The sequence below is a fragment of the Ovis canadensis genome, chromosome 25 (genome assembly GCF_042477335.2).
Source record: "Ovis canadensis isolate MfBH-ARS-UI-01 breed Bighorn chromosome 25, ARS-UI_OviCan_v2, whole genome shotgun sequence".
Lineage (NCBI taxonomy): Eukaryota > Metazoa > Chordata > Mammalia > Artiodactyla > Bovidae > Ovis > Ovis canadensis.
This window is the reverse complement of record NC_091269.1, coordinates 47,356,330-47,377,408: the sequence shown is the minus strand read 5'-3', so window position 1 is coordinate 47,377,408 and position 21,079 is coordinate 47,356,330. Positions and strand designations below refer to the sequence as shown.

The 21,079-nt window shown below is 45.6% G+C and overlaps 1 protein-coding gene and 2 long non-coding RNA genes across 3 annotated transcripts; 1 reads left to right on the top strand and 2 right to left on the bottom strand.

Annotated features, from left to right (window-relative positions):
• Positions 1 to 525: 525 nt before the first annotated feature.
• PLAU (plasminogen activator, urokinase) lies at positions 526 to 6,620 on the bottom strand. Its single transcript, XM_069572157.1, has 11 exons — positions 6,423 to 6,620; positions 6,031 to 6,118; positions 5,547 to 5,580; positions 5,303 to 5,410; positions 4,531 to 4,705; positions 4,255 to 4,346; positions 3,848 to 4,067; positions 3,489 to 3,637; positions 2,767 to 2,907; positions 2,265 to 2,413; positions 526 to 1,615 (listed from the first exon to the last, which is right to left on the bottom strand). The coding sequence occupies exons 2-11, from the start codon at positions 6,085 to 6,087 to the stop codon at positions 1,439 to 1,441; spliced, it is 1,302 nt and encodes a 433-aa protein (XP_069428258.1). The 5' UTR covers positions 6,088 to 6,118; positions 6,423 to 6,620; the 3' UTR covers positions 526 to 1,438.
• Positions 6,621 to 6,627: 7 nt separating this feature from the next.
• Positions 6,628 to 16,487, top strand: LOC138430169 (uncharacterized). Its single transcript, XR_011253028.1, has 3 exons — positions 6,628 to 6,729; positions 12,466 to 12,700; positions 14,393 to 16,487. It is a non-coding gene; the product is annotated as an uncharacterized lncRNA (long non-coding RNA).
• On the bottom strand, positions 7,047 to 9,020 carry LOC138430168 (uncharacterized). The gene is made up of 3 exons (XR_011253027.1): positions 8,892 to 9,020; positions 7,629 to 7,811; positions 7,047 to 7,552 (listed from the first exon to the last, which is right to left on the bottom strand). It is a non-coding gene; the product is annotated as an uncharacterized lncRNA (long non-coding RNA).
• Positions 16,488 to 21,079: the final 4,592 nt, after the last annotated feature.

Sequence of the window (21,079 nt, the reverse complement as noted above, 5' to 3'; positions counted from 1 at the left end):
CATAGGAGCCTGGCCGGCTACAGTCCACGGGGTCTCAAAGAGTTGGACACAACTGAAGCAACATAGCACACACGCAGTTCTAAAGAGGATCACCGTGTAAAGTTGAATACGATGTGCACTGCCCAAAGGCATCAGGCTCAGGAGGAAGCTGAGAATTGACACAGCCTGCACACCATTTATCATGCTGGGGACTTCTGGCACACCTTTTTTCTTTTGGCCACACCACCAGATGTGGGACCTTAGTTCCCCAGGGATCAAACCTGTGCTTTCTACATTGGAAGGTAGAATCTTAATCAGTGGACTGCCAGAGAAGTCCCTGGGGCACCTTTTTGTACCTTATGTGTTATGGAGGATCTGCCCTACAACTCTCCTAGTTTCTCCTTCCCAAAGGCCCATTAAGTCCAAGATATAGCCCCATGGGAAACCCTGGGATGCATTCCACCGTCGTCATCTTCTACTTTTTATGCTCCCAACTCCCTCCCATACAAGCACCAGCAAAGAGCCAAAATCTTCAGAAACATCACATTTGATTGATCATATTTATTCAAAATTACAAAAATAGATATAAATAAAAATACCAGAATATAATTATTAAATATTCAGTGTACAGGAGTGGTCCTCACCTCACTCAGTGAATATTGGATGAATTCAGTTAGAAGGTCAGAAGGGAAAACTGGCCAAGAAAACATCTATGTGAAACTGAAACTGCAAATTTAGTGCTTCTCACAGTCTGTAACCTAGAATGATACATTTATACATATCACCACCTGGGAGGCCCAAGAGGCCCCAGCAGTGACCCACGACTTCTCTAAACAGGCTATTCTGTATGACGTCACATCCAGACAATTTGGGGAAGTATCTAGACTTGCAGTCAGACACAGAACACCAGCTCTTACACTGACACAGCTTGCACACAAGTGTGCAAACATACACACGCATATGTAACGTTTCCTGATACATTCATGGAATGTCAGAGCCCTTCCCTCAAGTCATTAGTGTCTCTACTCTCCAAACCATTGTTCTTTCATTGGTTGAGCTCTCTCAAGAGACCTCAGTTGTGTCATACTTCCTAATTGGGAAATTATTCATTTCCCAACCGTGACCTTGGCCCACTGCCAGGGAGCTGGGTCTCCTTCCACCTATGCACAGGAGATGCCATTTTTAACTCCAGGAAGCTTTAGTCCAGAAATGGACAATACCATCCCGGTTCAGGACCACCCTTCCATCCTGATCAGGAAGGATCTGGGCATCCAGCACCCAGACCATATCTGAGGGTAAGTCTACTGTCGTTCACCCTGGGGGTAGCACAAGCAAAACCACCTCTGCAGGGTCCATCTTCCTCAGTCTCTTCCTTAATATAGCTGTGCAGCTGGCCCTACTGAAAAAATGACGGTCAGCATGGGAGTGGGTGGTGCTTTCCTTGGTTGTCTGGGGTCCTTCACAGGCCAAGGTCAATCTCTCCCCTGGTGTGAGTGTAGATCCAGGGCAGGAATTTTGAGACCCTTGTGTAGACTCCTGGCTTGTCCTTCATGGCACATTCACGGCCCCAGCTCACAATCCCAGTCAGGGTCAGGCGGCCTTGGATGGTACAGACCAGCGGGCCCCCTGAGTCTCCCTGTTAAGCCAAAGACACAAAAGGTGAGTCCTAGGAGAAGTAAGAAGGGGGCCAATCATGCCAAAGAGAGAAAAGAGAGTTTCCTAGAGTCAAAGTCCTTAGTGACTCCCCATTTCCTACCACATCAAGTTTAAAACTCCTCTGCTTGCCTTTCAAAGTCCTGTTATCTACAATTCCATCTACATTTTCAGACCCCATACTTCTCCTTCCCATCCCAAGATATGCCGTAGTCATTCTCATTTTTATATCTTGCAAACTGAAATGCTCCCTAGTCTTCCCTCTGCTTCCCTATGGATTAAGAGTTACATTCTTTCTCTCTAAAGCGCCCCCCACCATGGCCATGACCTTCTAGTTGGTGCTCACCTCCTTCTTCTAAACAGCTGATCAGTTATAATTCACATGACACTCTGAGCACTGCATTGTAGTATGATTTTCTATTGTTTTCTCTTTCTTATGGTCTTAGTCCCTGTCCCTTTCTGAGTCTGAAGTGCCTAGCACAGAGCCAGGCTCTTGACAAATGTTTGGAACCGCGGTCCTGGTCCTGGCTTCTTGGGACTTTGACTGGAGAGAGACTCCCCAAAGTTGATAGGAAAAAGCCCAGAAGCCCTGGGAGACCAGTGTGATGGAGAGAGATGCTTGGAATTCTCACCTGGCAGGAATCTGTTTCCCACTGTGGGTCAGCCGCACACAGCATTTTGTCAGTGACTTCAGTGCCATAGTAGTGGGGCTGCTGACACTCCTCATGGGAAACCAGATTCACAAAAGTCATTTTCAGCTGCTCTGGGTAGAGATAGTCAGCTGGATGGAGGAAACAGGGAGGAATTTATGTTAAGATGTGTCTGTCCAGTCTGCACACTGGGGCTCTGTCAGGGAGGGGGCCAAAAAGTGTCCCTACCAGGGAAAGCCCTTATTTTTTCCCCCACCCAAAATCTAGGTCTTTACCGCACCTGTAGTCCCTCACCCCTCACCCGTTTAACTTTATGGCTCATCAGTTCCTAAACAATGCTCCCTACTCCATCCCTGGACCTATGTGCTGCTTCCACCGTGCTCCCATCTCTTTCTCCACAGTTCTCCCTTGATCAAGCTGAGCTCTCTTCCAGGCTACAACACTTTCCCGAGGACCCTCTTAGCCAGACCCAAATGTCACTTACAGGGATTCTCTTTTCCGAAGCCAGTGATCTCACACCTTGTGCCAAAACGGGCATCTCCATATAGTGGGGGCAGGCAGATGGTTTGTATGGACCGGGAGGGCTGTGCACATTGGCCTCTGCTGGTACGGATCTTCAGCAAGGCTAGGGGAGCAGGAAGGAGGCAGAGGAGAAAGATCACCACATGGTCAGGTGGTTACCATCACTCCCCTCCAAACCCTGAAGCTGTCTGTTCCTGCATCAGTTAAGGTCAGAAGCATCCTGGGAGGTCTGCTGGTAGCCTGTTACCTAAAACAAGCCTATTCTGTTCCATGCTTCAAGGGTTTTGTTCCAGTTGCTGACAGAGGCTTAGACAGCTAGGGCTACTGCATACAGCTGTATGGCTTTTTTCCTGCAGAAAGCCCTGGCAGAGGTCGTTGGGCTGAAACCAGCCCCAATACCCTCTCCAAGTTCTATATCCTGGTACAGACAGAGGCTCCATCCCACAACAGAAAGGGCGTCCCAGTCCAAGCTATTGCCACCCAGCGGAGGCTCCCTGTTTGGAAATTCAGGGACTCTATAGAGAAGCAGCAGACCCCTCGTTTTTTTCACTCTGAACCCTTCCCTACCACTCCCTTTAAAGCAGGGTCTTCAAGTTCCCCTACAACCGCAACCTCCCACTCAGGTGTCTCCAGATCCCCTTCCCCCAGCTATCATCACTGGGCAGATGAGGGTTCTCCACTCACCAATATCGTTGTGGTGAGCAAGGCTGTCTGCACTGTAGTCCTCATGCAAGATGAGCTTTTCCACCTCAAACTTCATCTCCCCAAGTGTGTCGGAGTTAAGCTTTGAACGACCCAGGTAGACAATGTAGTCCTCCTTCTTTGGGTGATTACTGTGGGGAGATTTGTCAGACAGTCTGACCCTATGAGATCCTGTCAGTTTCCCCTCCCCACCACAATGACCTGGGAGCATCACCTCTCCCCAGGGCCCTGGGCCATGTAGAGAGAGGCTGAGGGATTAGAAATAAGGGGAATCTTTTGCTGGGAAGGAGGAAGGGATTCGTTTGGGCAGAAGGGTCAGGGACAAAAAACAAGGAACATACATGAAGCAGTGTGTGGCGCTGACCACCCAGCAGGGACTGATGAGACTGCCACCGCACAAGTAGGTAACAGAGCCTCCTCGATGTCTCCTATAGATGGCTGCAAACCAAGGCTGGCTCTCGATGGTGGTGAACTCTCCCCCAACAATCTTAAAGCGAGGCCTCAGAGCCTTCTGGCCACATTGGAACTCTACTTTCTCCTTAGGAGAGGAGGGACTTTTTCCTGGAGGAGAAAGAAAGGGATGTCTTGGGCAGGGAGGTAGGGTAAAGTGTTTTGCTCCTGGTCCTCTGACCACCCAGTTTTCAGGGCCAGGCAGGCCTCCCTCCTCATCCCTCCTGTGATGCAATAAGGGAACGTAGGAGTTTGTCACCTTCCACCCCACCATCATAAACAGGCCAGTGACACTCACCAGCAGAGCAGTCCTGCACCATGCACTCCTGGACAAACTGCTTTAGGCCAACCTGCACATAGCACCAGGGCCTTCTCTGATTGTCTGGGTTCCTGGCAACATAGAGGGGAGGAGGGTGTCATTCCAAGCCAAATTGCCTTTTCTGTATCTTCCCCTTCAGAGAAGACTCAACCAATGGCCTTGATTTTCTCATACTATGGCCAGCACTTGGCAAATAGGATAGTAACAAGGATTTCTGTGAGGCCAAGGTCCTTGCTACCCCCACTTACCACTTACCTGCAATAATTGTGTTTCCCCAGGCCCAGCTGAATGGCATCAGATCTGTGGGCATGGTACATTTTCAGAAGGACGGTGGCAGAGTCCCAGGCCAGGCAGGGCCGGCCTCTGAGGTCTGTGTTGGCCTTCCCTCGGTAAGAGTGACCATTCCCCTGATAGCAGGTTTTTGATGTATCTGTGGAAGAATGTGAGGATGAGAATATTAGAGAAGGAAGTTCAGACAGGCATTTCAGAGAACTTGCCAGGCCTCAGATGATTTCAGTGAGACAGAAGATCCTAGAAAGGGGCTTTTTCCACCCTCATCTTACATTTGTGCAGCCCCAGCTTCATGAGCTGAGAAGGCAATGGCACCCTACTCCAGTACTCTTGCCTGGAAAATCCCATGGATGGAGGAGCCTGGTGGGCTGCAGTCCATGGGGTGGCTAAGAGTCAGACACGACTGAGCAACTTCACTTTCACTTTTCACTATCATGCATTGGAGAAGGAAATGGCAACCCACTCCAGTGTTCTTGCCTGGAGAATCCCAGAGACGGGGGAGCCTGGTGGGCTGCCGTCTGTGGGGTCGCACAGAGTCGGACACGACTGAAGCGACTCAGCAGCAGGAGCAGCAGCTTCATGAGACAGTGTGTGTTCACTGTACATCACATGGGGGTGAAGATGCCCTCCGCTCCACCTCCTAACTCCTGCCTGCTCTTGCATCCTACCCATGTCTCCCTGCCCCCAAATCACTGGTACCCCTGCCCCCTCCCAGTTAGAGTCAGGATCCCCATACCTATCTCACAGTATTCCCCTTGGAATTTCTTTGGGCAACTGCATCGCTGAATGTTGGAGAAGTACTTGTAGGACACACATTTTCCTCCGTTCAGACAGCCACAGTCCGCTGGAAAACACAAAGGTTGGAGGGTAGGCAAGGAGCGTGGGAGTAGGCCAGGGGAGAGCCAGCCTTGAAGCAAGAACAGGGAGGGGCTGCCCCCTGAGGCTTTCCCAAGATATCTGCGCGAGGGGTAGATACTCACATACACCAGACTCTTTATGAACTTCATTGCTGCCCTGGAAGAGATAGGGGAGTGGGGGAGAGAAAGTTCATCAAAGGTTCCATGTTCCTGAGACCCCGGAGTGAAGATGAACTGGCTCCAATCCCAAAACTCACCCTCCCTCCAGTTGCCTCTCTCCTCACCCTGTTCATGTCTAACTAGCCCTCATATGGAAGATCATAGGTTTCCAGCAGGGAGAAATGGACTGACTCAAATAAGCTTCACAAATCAGGTGCCAGCAGGTTGGGGCAGTCCCTGCGGCTTCTTCTTCCCCTGGCAGCAAGTGCAAGCTCCCCAGTTCTCAAGGCCCCAATGCCACGCCTGTCCTTTTTCCCTGTTTGGCTCTACTGTTGATGAATTTTGGAGGATTCCAGCTCCCTATGCAGCCCCTTCCTTCCCCTGCGCTGTTCGGGGGTCTTGCAAGCCGCCTCCCTCCACCTACAGTCAAAGCAAGGAAGCCACTCACATCAGAGTCGCTCACGACCAGGGCACAGACGAGCAGGCATGCCAACAGGACCCTCATGGTGGCAAGGCTGGGGCTCTAGACAGGAGCTCTGCATGGGAAGGAGAAGTCAGGGGACGAAGCGGAGGAGCGTGAAGGCGGACGGGGTGGATTACTGCAGTTCAGGGCTGGAGCCCTTAGGTTCCCTCCCAGGCCTGGCCCGTCCCTCCTCTCTGGAGGTTCAGGGGGTCGTGGCGCAGCCTGGACCCGCCGCTGCAGGGGGATACATGGGCACGGGGCACGGTGACTCAGCGCGCAGACGCAGCCGAGCCGGGGCAGACGGTAAGGGGAAGTAAAGCCGGCACGAGCGGGGTCCCCCGCATCCACTCTGCGCTCTCAGGGAGGCTCACACTCACCCGCGGCTACGGCCAGAGGGGCGCAGGACCTGGACTGTGGGGACTTGTAGGCACTCTGATGCTCCGCCGGGGTCTAGGGCTCCAGTCTCTGCGCTGTGCTGCCAGCCGGCACTGCAGGCTCTATATTAGGACTCGCCCCAGTTCTGGCCCCGCCCCAGCCCGGGATCGCCCCGTCCGCTCCCTTCCCTCCCCTGCCCTGCGGGCCAGCCGCCGCTTGGACCCCGCAGGCTTCCACAACCGAAACTGTGAGGGGCAGCGCGGTCCCCAGTGGAGGGGACGAACCAGGTCTGAACCTAGAGATGGAGAGGTAACTAAATTCACCGCCCCCTCCTTCCATTCACCTGGCCTGGGCCCGCCGGGTGCAGCACCCCTCCACCTCCCGAACTGCCAAAAGGAGAGGCGCTAGTGAGACTCTCCCCTCCAGTAAACCAGCTCTTCTCCACCCTCGGCCTCCAACTGCCTAGGACAGAGATTCGGACCCCTGGGCTTAGGGGCATAGCTCGCAGCTCACACAGCTGTGAAGTCTTTCTCGATGTGAAACAGACCAAAAAAACCCCAAAACCCTGCTTACTGGGGCTGCCCCTGTAGTATGCCGGCTTCTCCAAAATCAAGACAACCAGTGGATAAGACAAGCTGAGTTTATTGCTTACTGCAGTAAGGCAGTTTGGTCGTGACAGGGGGTGGGGGGAGGGCGTCGGATTTTATTGAGAATTTGCAGTTTGATTGGGCTTCCCCTGTGGCTTAGCTGGTAAAGAATCCGCCTGCAATGCGGGAGATCCAGGTTCGATCCCTGAGTTGGGAGGATCCCTGGAGAAGGGAAAGGCTACCCACTCCAGTAATCTGGCCCGAAGAATTCCGTGGACTAGTCCCCGGGTCGCAAAGAGTTGGACACGACTGAGCGACTTTCACTTTGGCAGTTTGATTTAAGGGAGGTCTTTGAAAGTGAGGGCTTGATAAGGACTGGTTAAGAATCCTGCTATGATTTTGTAGGATTGTGAGGACAGGGCTTCCAAGGGCTTCCCACTCGCATGAGTGGCATAGTACCTATCCGCCAATGCAGGAGACAGAAGAGACTTGGATTGGATCCCCCGAGGGCATGGCCGCCTCTCCAGTATTCTTGCCTGGAGAATCTCCATAGAGAGAGGACACAGGAAGGTTAGTCCATAAAGTTCCAAAGAGACAGGACTGAGGCGATTTTACACTCACCCACATGAGAATAATGTCTTAGGGCACAAACTGTTGATGCTTTCTGTTGAAGTTTTGATGTGTCTTCCAGGAAGTTCCTCTAATGAACCATCCATAGTATTGTCACTTAATAAGGACAATATAAGAATAAAGCCTTCTTAATGTAGAAACTTGTTTTCACCTCTGAGGAAAGGAATTGGGAAACTGGAGGACAAGAATAAGATTTATTTTTCACTATATGGCCTTTTACACTGTTAAATTTTTGAACATATCCTTGTATATCACCCATTCCAAAAAGATAATTACAGTTTTCAATGCATGTTTATTTAGTATTCTATATCATAAAACCTTGTTTCTACTAACATAAAATAATTGCTCATCAAGTAAGATTGGTCTTCAGAAAGACCATGTGTAAAGAACTCTACTTATGCTTCCTGCCTGACGGCAAGTGCACAGTTGTATACACACACACAACTCCATGCATATACACCTATCTCTCAGGCAGAGCTGAAGAACCACAGTAGGGACTCTGGAGTTCAGTCACCCCCATCCCTTTCCCCTAGTGTTGGGAACCAGGGCTTGGGGTCACCTGAATCCACCCTGTCACCTCAGTGGAAGGGGAGGAGGCTGAATCCTCCCAAGGCTTAGGAGAAGAGGCCACTGGGAGGCTCAAAGAGGCGTAAGGTTTGGTCCCTCTCCCTGCCTAGTGTTAAAGGCTCAGTCATGTCTGACTCTTTGCCACCCCATGGACTGTAGCCTCTGTCTATGGGATTTCCCAGGCAAAAATACTGGAGTGGGTAGCCATTCCCTTCTCCAGGGGATCTCCCCCAATCCAGGGATTGAACCTGGGTCTCCCGCATTACGGGCAGATTCTTTACCATCTGAGCCACCAGAGGCCTACAGCATTTTGCTGCCTGGCAAACCTGGACCTTGGGTCTGGGTTCACCTGAGAGGGGTAGGAGAGAGTACCAGGAGAGCAAGAAGAAGGAAAGCCTCTTTGCTCTGATCCAGCCAGAGGTCTCAGGATTCTGGCCTCTGCCTGGGGAAAGTAAAAGCTCACTATCCAGCTCGTGGGGCCAGTGACCCATCGTCTTCTGGAGAGATTTTCTGTGCCCAGCTCTGAGCTACCAGCCTCACGTTCTGAGTCAGAATGCTAGAGGCCTCCGAACCAGCTTTGCTACTTCCTCTAGAAGATCTTGGTATGTTTTGTTTGGAGTTAGAACCCACTAATTGTAAATAAATGTGATCAAATGTAAACAGAGATGTTGCTGCCTGAGGACTTACCCCGAAACTTGTAGGTTAGTTATCAGGAAATTCCCAGCTGACTCTTGTGATTCACAGCACACTCCCGGCAGCTCTCATGACTTCAGATTACTTGGCTGGAGGCTGTCATGCTGATGCTAAGAGCAGGATGACCTCATTTCCTCCCGGACAAAGAGACTTGGAGACCGTTATGCACCATGACACTCCTCTTCCCCCTCCTTCCTGTTGTGGCCTCTACACCTAGTTGAACAATCCTAGAGCCTCTGTGAAGACAGAATTTCTTTTCCACTTTGTGACCATCGGTGCTCTCTGAAATCTGTGTTCATCTTTTGGTGCAGTCATCTTGTAATTCTTTTAGGGCAGACACTACGTCTTAAGTATCTTTCTCTCCCTCAGCACCTGATGCACGCCTTGTTCACCTAGGTGCTTTATTATGAAGGAATCCATGAACAAGTGAGAACAAAGCATTCGGGGGCTCCCTAGAAGTTTCCCTCCTCCTCTTTGTCTTTTCTTTTTTGCCTTGCCATAAAAAAATAGTCCTGACATAATTTCTGTCTTTTGCTAAAAAGCACCTTGATACAAACCCTTCCTCTTTAAACTCAGAGCCGCCTTACATAGCTGGGAATTGTTTTTCCCATTCTGTAAATGAGGAAAATGAGGTGGAGAGAAGAGACATAACTGATAAGTGGCAAAGCAAGCCCTAGAATCTAGATTTTCTCACCCTTGGTCCTGTGCTCTATACCTCACTGCTTCCAAAGAGAAGGATTCAGAACAGAAGACTCTGAATAGAAGGATCAGATGATGTAAGATGTTCCCGCTTCGGTGAGCCCTCTTACTGGCTTTGGAGACTTCCTTCTAGAAACACACCTCAGACTATGGACTCTGAGCTCCCGGGAGGCCCCGGCTATAATATGAGTTAGTCTCTTGCCTGAATTCCTGAAACTAACTTAGTGGTCTAAGGTATCTGAAGTTTCTATCCAGTGTGAGAAAATAAGGAACTGAATATATGTGGTTTCATTCTGTTGCTGACTCTCAGAGTAAAACCAACCTCCTCCTTCCACATCTCAGCAGTCCAGATCCCTCAAGTTAGATGTGGCAAAAAGAGACTAATGGAGAGGCGCTGTTTCCTGGAGAGACTCATAAAAAAAGCAGGCAGATGCCAAGTGTGCAAGGAGGACCAGGATACCGAACTTGGCCCTGAGACTGTGTCTAGGAAGCTAGCCCACTGAAGGGCTATTTTCTGACTAGCAGGACCCAAAAGGAAGTTCATGTCGAGTCACAGGATGTTTTCCTGGGTTTCTATACCAAGAGTATTCAACTTGGTACTGTGTATAAAGTACAGTGTCTAGCCACAGGTCAGCCACATCCAAGCCGATTGACCTCAGGGCAAGATATTTAATTCTTTGGGTCTCAGTTGCCCATGTACAAAAAGAGGCAACACCTGCCCTGCCTGTGCCTCACTTTGCCGATTGAATGAGGTCACAGACGTGTGTGAAATCATTCGTTCATTCTTTTATTAAATCACTCAGTATTTATCATGGGCCTTGTGTGTGTCAGGCAGAGTTCTAGATGCTAGAGACTCACGGATGAAATTTGTAAACTATAATTCCTACCTCAAATGCTTGTGCCTTCCTGTCTATGACTCTCCTGGCTCAGAAGTCCAGATCATTCCTGGGACTTCATCCCAGGATTCCAGTCAAGTGGCAGTGCTACGTCCTTAGCCAACAGTTCCCAGCAATGGGCCAGCTGTGTGCGCTGCTCATCCCCACAGCGCTGACTCCCACTCTCTCCGTCTCCTCTTTAGTCGTCTGTGGACTGAAACTCTTCTTTCTCTCACACTCATGGGACCGACAGATTCCTCTGCAGTTCTGGGAAGGAGGTACTGAATGCTGGTCGTATAATTTCCTTGGGTCTGAAGACATGTTGGGTCTCTCTGCATGTTTAATGCTAAGGGGGAAGATACTGTTTCACAGTAGGCACTGGAAGCCACGTCTGGGGCCTGTAACATGATAGGGGAGTTGCTGGAGCTGCTAGGCCCCCAGTGGCCTGTGGAAAGAGTAGGGCGGGGGAAGCCACATACTTGCTTCCTTACTCATAGAAAGCAAAAAGCCCAGGGGCTATACCCTGAGGTTATACTCAGTGAACAAAGGGGCCAAGTTGGACCCTCCAGCATCATCTTATGAACCCTACCCTTTCTCATCATTTCTGCCTCATCATCTCTGGTCCAATTCCTAGCCCCACCCAAGCCAGTAAGCTCAGACGTCTGAATGAATTATTTTGAGCCTTAGCCAGATTTTCCTTTGTCCCTAATTTAAATCTGGTTACTTAGGAACTTATTACTTCAAAGAGTGCTGGTCATGGCTTTCCAGACCTTTTGGATTCTGAGGCCACCTACCAGAAACAAAGCTAGGCCCTGGTCCTAGGACTTCTGCTTGGAGCCCAGAACACCTTGCTGGATGGCAATAGCTTCTTGCTGCTGCTGCTGCTGCTGCTGCTAAGTCGCTTCAGTCGTGTCCAACTCTGTGCGACCCCATAGACGGCAGCCCACCAGGCTCCGCCGTCCCTGGGATTCTCCAGGCAAGAACACTGGAATGGGTTGCCATTTCCTTCTCCAATGCATGAAAGTGAAAAGGGAAAGTGAAGTTGCTCAGCCGTGTCCGACTCTTCACTACCCCATGGACTGCAGCCTACCAAGCTCCTCTGTCCATGGGATTTTCCAGGCAAGAGTACTGGAGTGGGTTGCCATTGCCTTAGCTGGAAGCTAAAAGGGATTCCAGAAACAAAGGACTAGAATGGGAAACCAAAAACTGATGGGTTTGCTAAAAACTGCCAAGAAGTCAATGCCATTAAAGGAAGTACATTCAACTAGGAGTTAGCATACTCAAAACTATTGTTCAGAAGAAAACCAACATAACATCCACAGCCTATACGAGGTATAATTTCATGAGTTTAGGACACTCATAAGCTGCATCCTATAACTCTGCCTTTAACACAAATGCAGCACTTCCCTTTCCATTACACAGAGAGGAAAATAGAGGGCTGAAGAAAGGAAGTGAATCATCTGAGTTCATTCACTGAAAATGATGAGATTCAGAATTCACCAATTTTGAGGAACCTCATGACACATTTCCCCCCCTCCCCTCCTATTCTGAATCTGCTCTCCTCCCTTCCTGACCACCCTCAATCCCCACCCTCAGTCTGTCTTCCTACCCACCTGTGGAAGGTGTTTCTTTTCTCCAAATGGTGATTGATAACAGTGTGATGAGGCAGCCAAGTTCTGGGGAGAAGTCAGTCCCCTTTTAGAAGATACTAGAGGATGAAATGTATGGAAGTCTGTGAGAAGAGAGGGCAGGGGGCATGGCAGAAAGCCCCTGAAAGAGATCTGTGTGCAGAGTGAAGAGAAGGAATAGTATGTAGATAATCTAACCAGGAGGCTCGTGTTTACTCTGAGAACAGTGTTGGTAGTAATATGACAGAAACTAAAGAGGAAGTCTTTTCTCTCCAAGGGGATATTATAATCTATTCCTTGTTGAAGATAGATTATAATAGCCAACTTATATTGCTTATATTCATTTTATTTTTCTGGCTTTTCCAGTGGCTCAGCGGTAAAGAATCTATCTGCAATACAAGAGACATGTGTTTGATCCCTGGATCGGGAAGATCCCCTGGAGGAGGCTATAGCAACCTGCTCCAGTATTCTTGCCTGGAGAATCCCATGGACAGAGGAATCTGGCAGACTACAGTCCACGGGGTCACAAAGAATCAGACACAACTAAAGCGACTGAGCTGCATCAGCATTTTTTCAGTGTTATCAACAACCTTTAAGGAAGGTACTATTGGGACTTCCCTGCTGGTCCTGTGGTTAAGACTCTCAGCTCCCAGTGCAGGGGGCCCAGGGAACTAGATCTCACATGCTGCAGCTAAGACCTGGTGCAGCCAAATAAATGAATAAATATTAAAAAAAAAGGAAGGTACTATTAATATCACCCTTTTATGGATGAGAAAACTGAGGCTCCCAGAGTTTAAACAGTTTACCCATGGTCACGCTGCAGGCAAATGGTAGAGCTGAGACTCACACCCAGGGTTGGTTGATTCCCGGGTTTGGAGAACTACCTCTGAGGCAATATCATATTTAGTCAGGAAGGTGGAGATCCTAGTCCTTATACCTAATATCCCTATTCTAACCCCATGGTGCCATCCCAGAGTGTCCCCAGTAGTCCAAGTCATGTCTGGGTTGAGTCCTATCTGTGCAGCTTGAGCCAGACTGAAAAAATGTTCCTCCTTTTGCTTAATAAACCCAGCCATGGCCGTATCTGCAGGGTCCAGTCAGAGAAGTTCATTGGGTCTTCTGTATGTGCTTATTTTTCTGTGTAGCTCTCTAGAAGCATCAAAGGTGAGTTTTTTTCTTTTTCAAAACTGTTATTCACCTATATTTATATGATGGAGATACCTAGGATTTTTCTGTGGCAAAATAACAATAGCATCTCTGCACTGAGCATGCATTTTATTTAGCAGGCATTGAGTAATCATCCTGTGTGCATTCTCTTATTTAATCCTCAGTGAAGGAGATACAGTTTTGACCCCTCAGATAAGGAAACTGAGGCCCTGAGAGGTTTAGAACACACAGCCAAGTCAATATCAGTAGTGTTGTCCGTTTACCTCTTTCTGAGGGGGGGAAAAATACCCTGTTAGTAAGTTCCTCGAAAATCTGTAGTAATAAATATTACTAATGTTATGTTTCCCCACCTTGTCTTAAATGTTTTAAGAATTACAAAATCTCAAGTAACTTCTTAGGAAATTCTGATTCATTAAGTCCAGAAGTGGGTTCAGGAATCTTATTCTTTATATACATCCCAGAAGATTTTTACCATCAAACAAGTTTGGAGAAAATGTCAGTTAGGGCATGCCTAGGGAGTGTTACTTTATTTTTTCACCTAGGAATGCCCAACTAAATCACAAATTTTCTATCGACTGAGGCTTCGACTCTAACCCAGTCCTTTGAGATGGGGGCCCGAAGAGAGCAGAGGTGGGAAAATCCAGGGCTGGAAAGCTGACTTTGGGACAGAGTTTCATAGACAGAGATGAATCAAGAAGGGGATGTACACCTGAGAGCATTGTGCCAACCCAGTCACCCTGAGGCGATTTTTCTAAAGAATCTGTTCTCTGAAAGCTAATTGCTTCAGCACCTCTGTACTTGTTCTTTTTTTTTAGATAATAATGATAGTTTCATTTTAAAAATGCCAAACATATGGCTAATGGAGGGACTTTTTCACGTAGAAACTAAAGGAGTTTGGGGAATCAGAGTAACCCTCAAAGTCATGGGAATGGATAAGAAATTGACAACTCAAGGCTTCAGAAAAATTGGGAGAAGCTGAGTAACCCTGAGAACAAAGAAGAATTGAGAGTACTTGTACTGACTGGTGCTTTTCTCTTTAAAAATCTGTGTTTGTCTTTGTTGCGTTGCCAGTTTTCTCTAGTTGCGGTGTGCAGCCTTCTCATTGCAGTGGCTTCTCTTGTTGCAGAGCATGAGCTCAAGGCACACGGGCTTCAACAGCTGTGGCCCATTGGCTTAGTTGCCCCCGCGGCATGTGGGATCTTCCTAGACCAGGGATCGAACCCGTGTCCCCTGCATTGGCAGGCATATTCTTGACCACCGGACCACCTGGGAAGTCTCTTACTGGTTTTTGTCTATCTGTGATATTTCCTCACGGATCTTATGCTGGCCCAACTTCTGAGCTTCCCAAGGCCAGTTTATTTGTTTATTTTCTTCTGGTTCCACATGAATAGAACTGGGTTTCCAGAGCATCATCCCTTTGCAGGGAGTGTGGAAACTATGCCTTTCAACGATGGACCCAGCAGCGTATGGGATGACCGCAATGCTTGCATCTGTAGTCAAGAAGGAAGCAACAGTGTCGTTCTCCCCATGCACACCCTCTGCTCCTTTGCAAAGCATCCTAAAGACTTATTCAGTCTGCATTGTGACAGTCAGCTTAGTCTAATCATAAAGAAAATTCAATGCCAAGTTCTAAAACTAAGAGAACTGAAGTCAACTCAAACTGCTCATTTCATTCAATGAACTAAAAATTACTTTCAAATACCTGAGGCATGCCAAGCACGACTCTGGGCCCTGAGACATGATCCCTGCCCTGAAGAAGTTTAAAATCTAGTAAAGAAGAAAAAATGAATATACATGAAATAATGTATGATGACTTATTAAAAAAAAAAGTAACAAATGTTGGCAAAGCATATAAATTAGAACTCTTATGCACTGTTGGTGGGATTGTAAGATGTTGCAAACCACAATGGAAAACAGGATGGCAGTTCCTCAAACATTTAAATCTAGAACTAGCAAATGTCCAGCAATTCCACTTCTGGGTATATATCGAAAAGAAAACTTAAAACAGAGTTCAAAGAAATTTGTATACCCATGTCATAGCAGCACTACTCACAATAACCACATGGTGAAGCAATCTGTGTCCACTAACAGATGAAGAGATAAGCAAAATGGTACAAACATACAGAGGAACATTATTCAGTCTTTAAAAGGAAGAAAAGCTTGTCACTTACTATATAACATGGATGAATCTTGAGGACACTGTCGGGCTCATGCTTAGTCACTCAGTGTGTCCAACTTTGCAACGCTGGTAGCCCACCAGGCTCCCCTGTCTATGGAACTTTCCAGGCAAGAACACTGGAGTGGGTTGCCATTTCCCATTCCAGGGACTCTTCCCAACCCATGGACTGAACCTGAATCTCTTGTGTCTCCTGCATTGGCAGAAGAGTTCTTTACCACCGCATCACCTAGGCAGCCTTGAGGACATTATACTAAGTGAAATAGTTCAGTTCAGTTCAGTTCAGTCACTCAGTCATGTCCGACTCTTTGCGACCCCATGAATCGCAGCACGCCAGGCCTCCCTGTCCATCACCCACTGCCGGAGTTCACTCAGACTCATGTCCATCGCGTCAGTGATGCCATCCAACCATCTCATCCTCTGTCGTCCCCTTCTCCTCCTGCCCCCAATCCCTCCCAACATCAGAGTCTTTTCCAATGAGTCAACTCTTCGCATGAGGTGGCCAAAGTACTGGAGTTTCAGCTTTAGCATCATTCCTTCCAAAGAAATCCCAGGGCTGATCTCCTTCAGAATGGATTGGTTGGATCTCCTTGCAGTCCAAGGGACTCTCAAGAGTCTTCTCCAACACCACAGTTCAAAAGCATCAATTCTTCGGCGCTCAGCTTTCTTCAGTCCAATTCTCACATCCATACATGACCACTGGAAAAACCATAGCCTTGACTAGACGGATCTTAGTCGGCAAAGTAATGTCTCTGTTTTAATAAGCCAGTCACAAAAATCATACATAGATATATAAGATTCCACTCATATCTATAGATACAGAGGTATCCAAAGTAACCAAATTTGTAGAGACAGAGAATGGTGGTTACCAGAGGTTGGTGGGAGGGAGAACTAGGGAGTTGTGAAATAGCTATAAAGTTTCAGTTTTTCTTTGTTTTTAATGGCAACATAGTGGTATACAATGTTATGTTAGTTTCATCTGTACAACAGTGATTTAACATTTAAATACATTATGAAATGAACACCATAATAAATCTAGTAACCATTTGTTCTCATACAAAGTTATTTTAATATTATTAATGATATTCTTTAATCTGTATATTACATCCCTGTGACTTATTTATTTTATAACAGGAAATTCAAAACCTTAATTCTCTTCCCCTAGTTCCCTCAAACTTTCCCTGTCTGGAAACCACCCATTTGATCTCTGTTTCTAAGAGCCTGTTTTCTTTTTTTTAATTAATCAATTATTTATTTTTGGCTGCACTGGATCTTTGTTGCTGCCTGTGGACTTTCTCTAGCTGCAGTGAGCAAGGACTGCTCTCTATTGCTGTCCACAGCTTCTCATCGTGGTGGCTTCTCTTGTTGTGGAGCATGGGTTCCGGGCATGCGTTTTCAAGCAGTTGTGCTGAGTGGGCTCAGTAGTTGTGGCACATGGACTTGGTTGCTCCTGGCATGTGGGATCTTCCCAGACCAGGAATCAAACCCGTGTCCCCTGCATCAGCAGGCAGATTCTTAACCCCTTGAAGGAAGTTCCAAGCCTGTTTACATTTTCTTTTTATTTATTTGTTTGTTTTGTTTTTTAGATCCCACTAGATCCCACATATAAGTTCAATCATATGGTGTTTGTCTTTGTCTGACTTATTTCTGTTGGCATGATACTCTCCAGATCCATCCATGTTATTGCAAGGGGCAAGGGTTTTTTTATGGCTAAGTAATATCTCATTGTATAAATACTCCACATCTTGTTTATCCATTCATCTACTGATATGGACTTGGATTCCTTCCATATCTTTGCTATTGTAAATAATGCTGCGATGAACATAGTGTGCAAGTATCTTTTTGAATTTGTGCTTTTGTTTTCTTCATGTAAATATTTGGAAGTAAAATTGTATAGTAGCTTCTTTCTTTCTTTTTTTGAAGAGCATGCATGCCATTTTCCATAATGGCTAACCAATTTACAGTCCCACTAACAATACCTGAGGATTCCCTTTTCTCTGCATCCTCGCCAACACTTGTTATTTATTGTTTTCTTGTTAATGGTCATGGTCCTTCTGACGGGTATCAGATAGTATCTCGTGGTTTTGATTTTCACTTCCCTGATAGTTAGTGCTGTTGTGCATCTTTTTATATGTCTGTTGACCATTTGTATGTCACCTTTGGAAAAATGTCTATTTAGGTCAATAGACATTTTGCCAATTTTTTAATTGAATTATTTGACCTTTTTTAAAAAAAATACTGAGTTGTGTGAGTTCTTTATATATTTTGGATGTTAACTCCTGATCAAATATATTATTTGCAAATATCTCTTCCCATTCCGTCGGAGAAAGCAATGGCACCCCACTCCAGTACTCTTGCCTGGAAAATCCTATGCGCGGAGGAGCCTGGTGGGCTGCAGTCCGTGGGGTTGTGAAGAGTCAGACATGACTGAGCGACTTCCTTTTCACTTCTCACTTTCATGCATTGGAGAAGGAAATGGCAACCCACTCCAGTGTTATTGCCTGGAGAATCCCAGAGACGAGGGAGGCTGGTGGGCTGCCGTCTATGGGGTCGCACAGAGTCGGACATGACTGAAGCGACTTAGCAGCAGCAGCTTCCCATTCAGTAGGCAGTCTTTTCATTTTTTGGTGGTTTCTTTCACTGTACAAAGCTTTTTGTTTGAAGTAGTCCCATTTGCTTATTTTTACTTTTGTATTTCTTCCTCAAGGAGACAGATTCAAAAAATATTGATAAGACTGTTCTTGAAGAGTATACTGCCTATGTTTTCTTCTAGAAGTTTTATAGTTTTAGGTCTTACATTTAAATCTTTAATATATTTTGAGTTTATTTTTGTATAGGGCTTGAGAAAGTGGTTCAGTTTTATTCTTTTGCAAGGAGCTGTCCAATTTTCCCAAAACCATTTATTGAAGAGGCTGTATATTCTTGCCTCCTTTACATGCTGAGTCGATTCAGTCATGTCTGACTCTTCTCGACCCTATGGACTGTAGCCTTCCAGGCTCCTCTGTCCATGAGATTCTCCAGGCAAGAATACTGGAGTGGGTTGCCATTTCCCTCTCCAGGGGATCTTCCTGGGATTGAACCTGGGTCTCCTGCATTGCAGATGGGTTCTTTACCATGGCGGGTTCTATACCATGGGCCATCTGGGAAGCCCATGCTTCCTTTGTTGTATATTAACTGACCATATAAGAATAAGCTTATTTCTGGGATCTCTGTTCCATTGATCTATGGGTTTTGTTTTGTGCCAGTGCCATCCTGTTTTGATTACTGTATTAGCAGTGTGGTTTGAAACCAGAGACTGATATGATCAGCCTTATTCTTCTCTTTTAAGATTGCTTTGGCTAATTGGGGTCTTCTATGTTTCCATAAAAATTTTAGGATTATTTATTCTAGTTTGGTGAAAAATATTTTTGATATTTTGGTAGGGATTGCTTTGAATCTGTAGATTTCCTTGGGTAGTATGGACATTTTAATAGTATTAATTCTTCTAGTCTATGAGCATGGCATATCATTCTGATGGTCTGTGTCAGTTTTAACTTCTTTCACCCATGTGTTATGGTTTTCAGAATACAGATCTTTCACCCCCTTGGTTAGATTTGTTCCCAGATATTGTATTCTTTTGATGCAATTATAAATGGTATTATTTCCTTAATTTATCTTTCTGATAGTTTGTTATTAGTGTCTCAAAATGCAAGAGGTTTCTGTATATTAATTTTGTATCCTGCAAGTGTACTGAACTCATTTTTTAGTAGCTTTTGGAGGAGCCTTTAGGATTTTCTATATGTTGTATCATGTCATCTGCAAATAGTGACAGTTTTACTTCTTCTTTTCCAGTTTGGATGCCTTTTATTTCTGTTTCTTGTCTGTTTACTGTGGCTAGGACTTACAATATCATGTTATCTTGTTCCCATACTTAGAGGAAATGCTTTCTGCTTTTTATCATCGAATATGATATTCGCTATGGTTCTGTTATATACAGCCTTTATTGTGTTGAGGTATGTTCCTTCTGTATCATCTTTTTAAATAGTTTTTATCACAAATGCATGTTGAATTTCATCAAAAGCTTTTTCTGCATTTACTGTGATCCTTATATGATCTTGAATCCTCATTTTGTTAATGTGGCGTATCATATCATTTCATCTGTGCATATTGAACCATCCTTGTGTACATGGCATAGGGGAGTATGATCCTTTTAATGTATTGTTGTATTCAGCTTGTTAATATATTGTTGAAAAATTTTGTATATATGTTCACCAGTGATATTAGCCTGACATTTTCTTTTTTATTTGCTGTCTCTACCTGGTTTTGATATCAAGATGATGTTAGCATCATAGAATGAGTTCAGAAGTATGGCTTTCCTACCAACTTCTTGGAATAGTTTGAGAAGGGTAAGTGTTAACTCCTCTATAAATGTTTTATGAAATTCACCTGAGAAGCCATCTGGCCTTGGACTTTTGTTTGTTTTTTGATTACTGATTCAATGTTATTATTGTTAATCAGTCTGCTCATATTTTCTATTTTTTTCTGATTCAGTCTTGGGAGATTGTATGTTTCTAGGAGTTTATCCATTTCTTCTAGGTTGTCCAATTTTGCAGCATGTAATTTTTCACAGTAATCTCTTATGATCCTTTATATTTTGGGGTCAACTGTAATTTCTCGTTCACCTCTGATTTTATTTACTGGGGCCCTCTCTGTCGTAGAGCTTAAAACATAGAGCTTAATATTGCAACATGAAGAGGTTCAAGAGAGCTGTTGCACAGTAAAGTAAATATACTTAACACTACTGAACTGTACACTCAAAAAGAATTAAGATGATAAATTCTATGTTATGTGTTTTTAAAAATTATTTATTTATTTATTTGGTTGTGCCAAATAAAGTTAGTTGTGGCACATGGGATCTTTAGTTGTGGCACGCAGGGTCTTTAATTGCAACATGCGAGCTCTCAGTTACAGCATGTAAAATCTAGTTCCCTGACCAGGGATCAAATCCCAGCCCCTTGCATTGGGAGCACGGAGTCTTAGCCGCTAGACTACCAGGAAAGTCCCTGTGTTGTGTGTTTTGTTTTGTTTTGTTTTAACCACAATTAAAAAAAAAAAAACTATTAAATTAAACATTATGTACACTGACCATAAATGAAGTAAAAACTTAGAGAACAGAGACACTGAAATTAGAGATTTCCTGGACCTGAACAAATCGTAAAGGATTAGTCATGTTAGGATTGGCAGAAGACAGGAAAAAAGAAGTTCTAAGCAAGATAGGAGCTTAGATAAACATTGTATATATTATGGAGAGTACACTTTGTATGTGTTTAACTCTGTGTGTGTATGTATGTGTATACACGTGTACATAAGCAGTGATCAGTCTTGCCCAATTAGGGAGCATTTACATCGGAGAGCAGTGAGAACCACGTACAGATAGGTAAGGTGAAGTCAGATTATAAAAACTCTTAAAAGCCAAATAGAAGTCTATACTTGATAACACAGACTCCAGGAAAGCACTGTAAGTTCTTGAACAAGGATGTGTATAAGATTTTTAGTAAAGCTGAAAATTCCCACTGGTCTCAATGAAAATAAATGAAGTTAAGAAAGTAACTTGCATTTTGTCTGGGGTTGGGCTGGAGGGAATGGGGAAATGATAAA

Coding starts and splice junctions, on each gene's coding strand:
- PLAU (XM_069572157.1), bottom strand. CDS start 6,087: ATGAGGGTCCTGTTGGCATGCCTGCTCGTCTGTGCCCTGGTCGTGAGC. Junction 4,068..4,254: donor GGTGCAGGACTGCTCTGCTG/GTGAGTGTCACT, acceptor TTTCTCCTCCAG/GAAAAAGTCCCTCCTCTCCT. Junction 3,638..3,847: donor AGCGCCACACACTGCTTCAT/GTATGTTCCTTG, acceptor ATCTCCCCACAG/TAATCACCCAAAGAAGGAGG.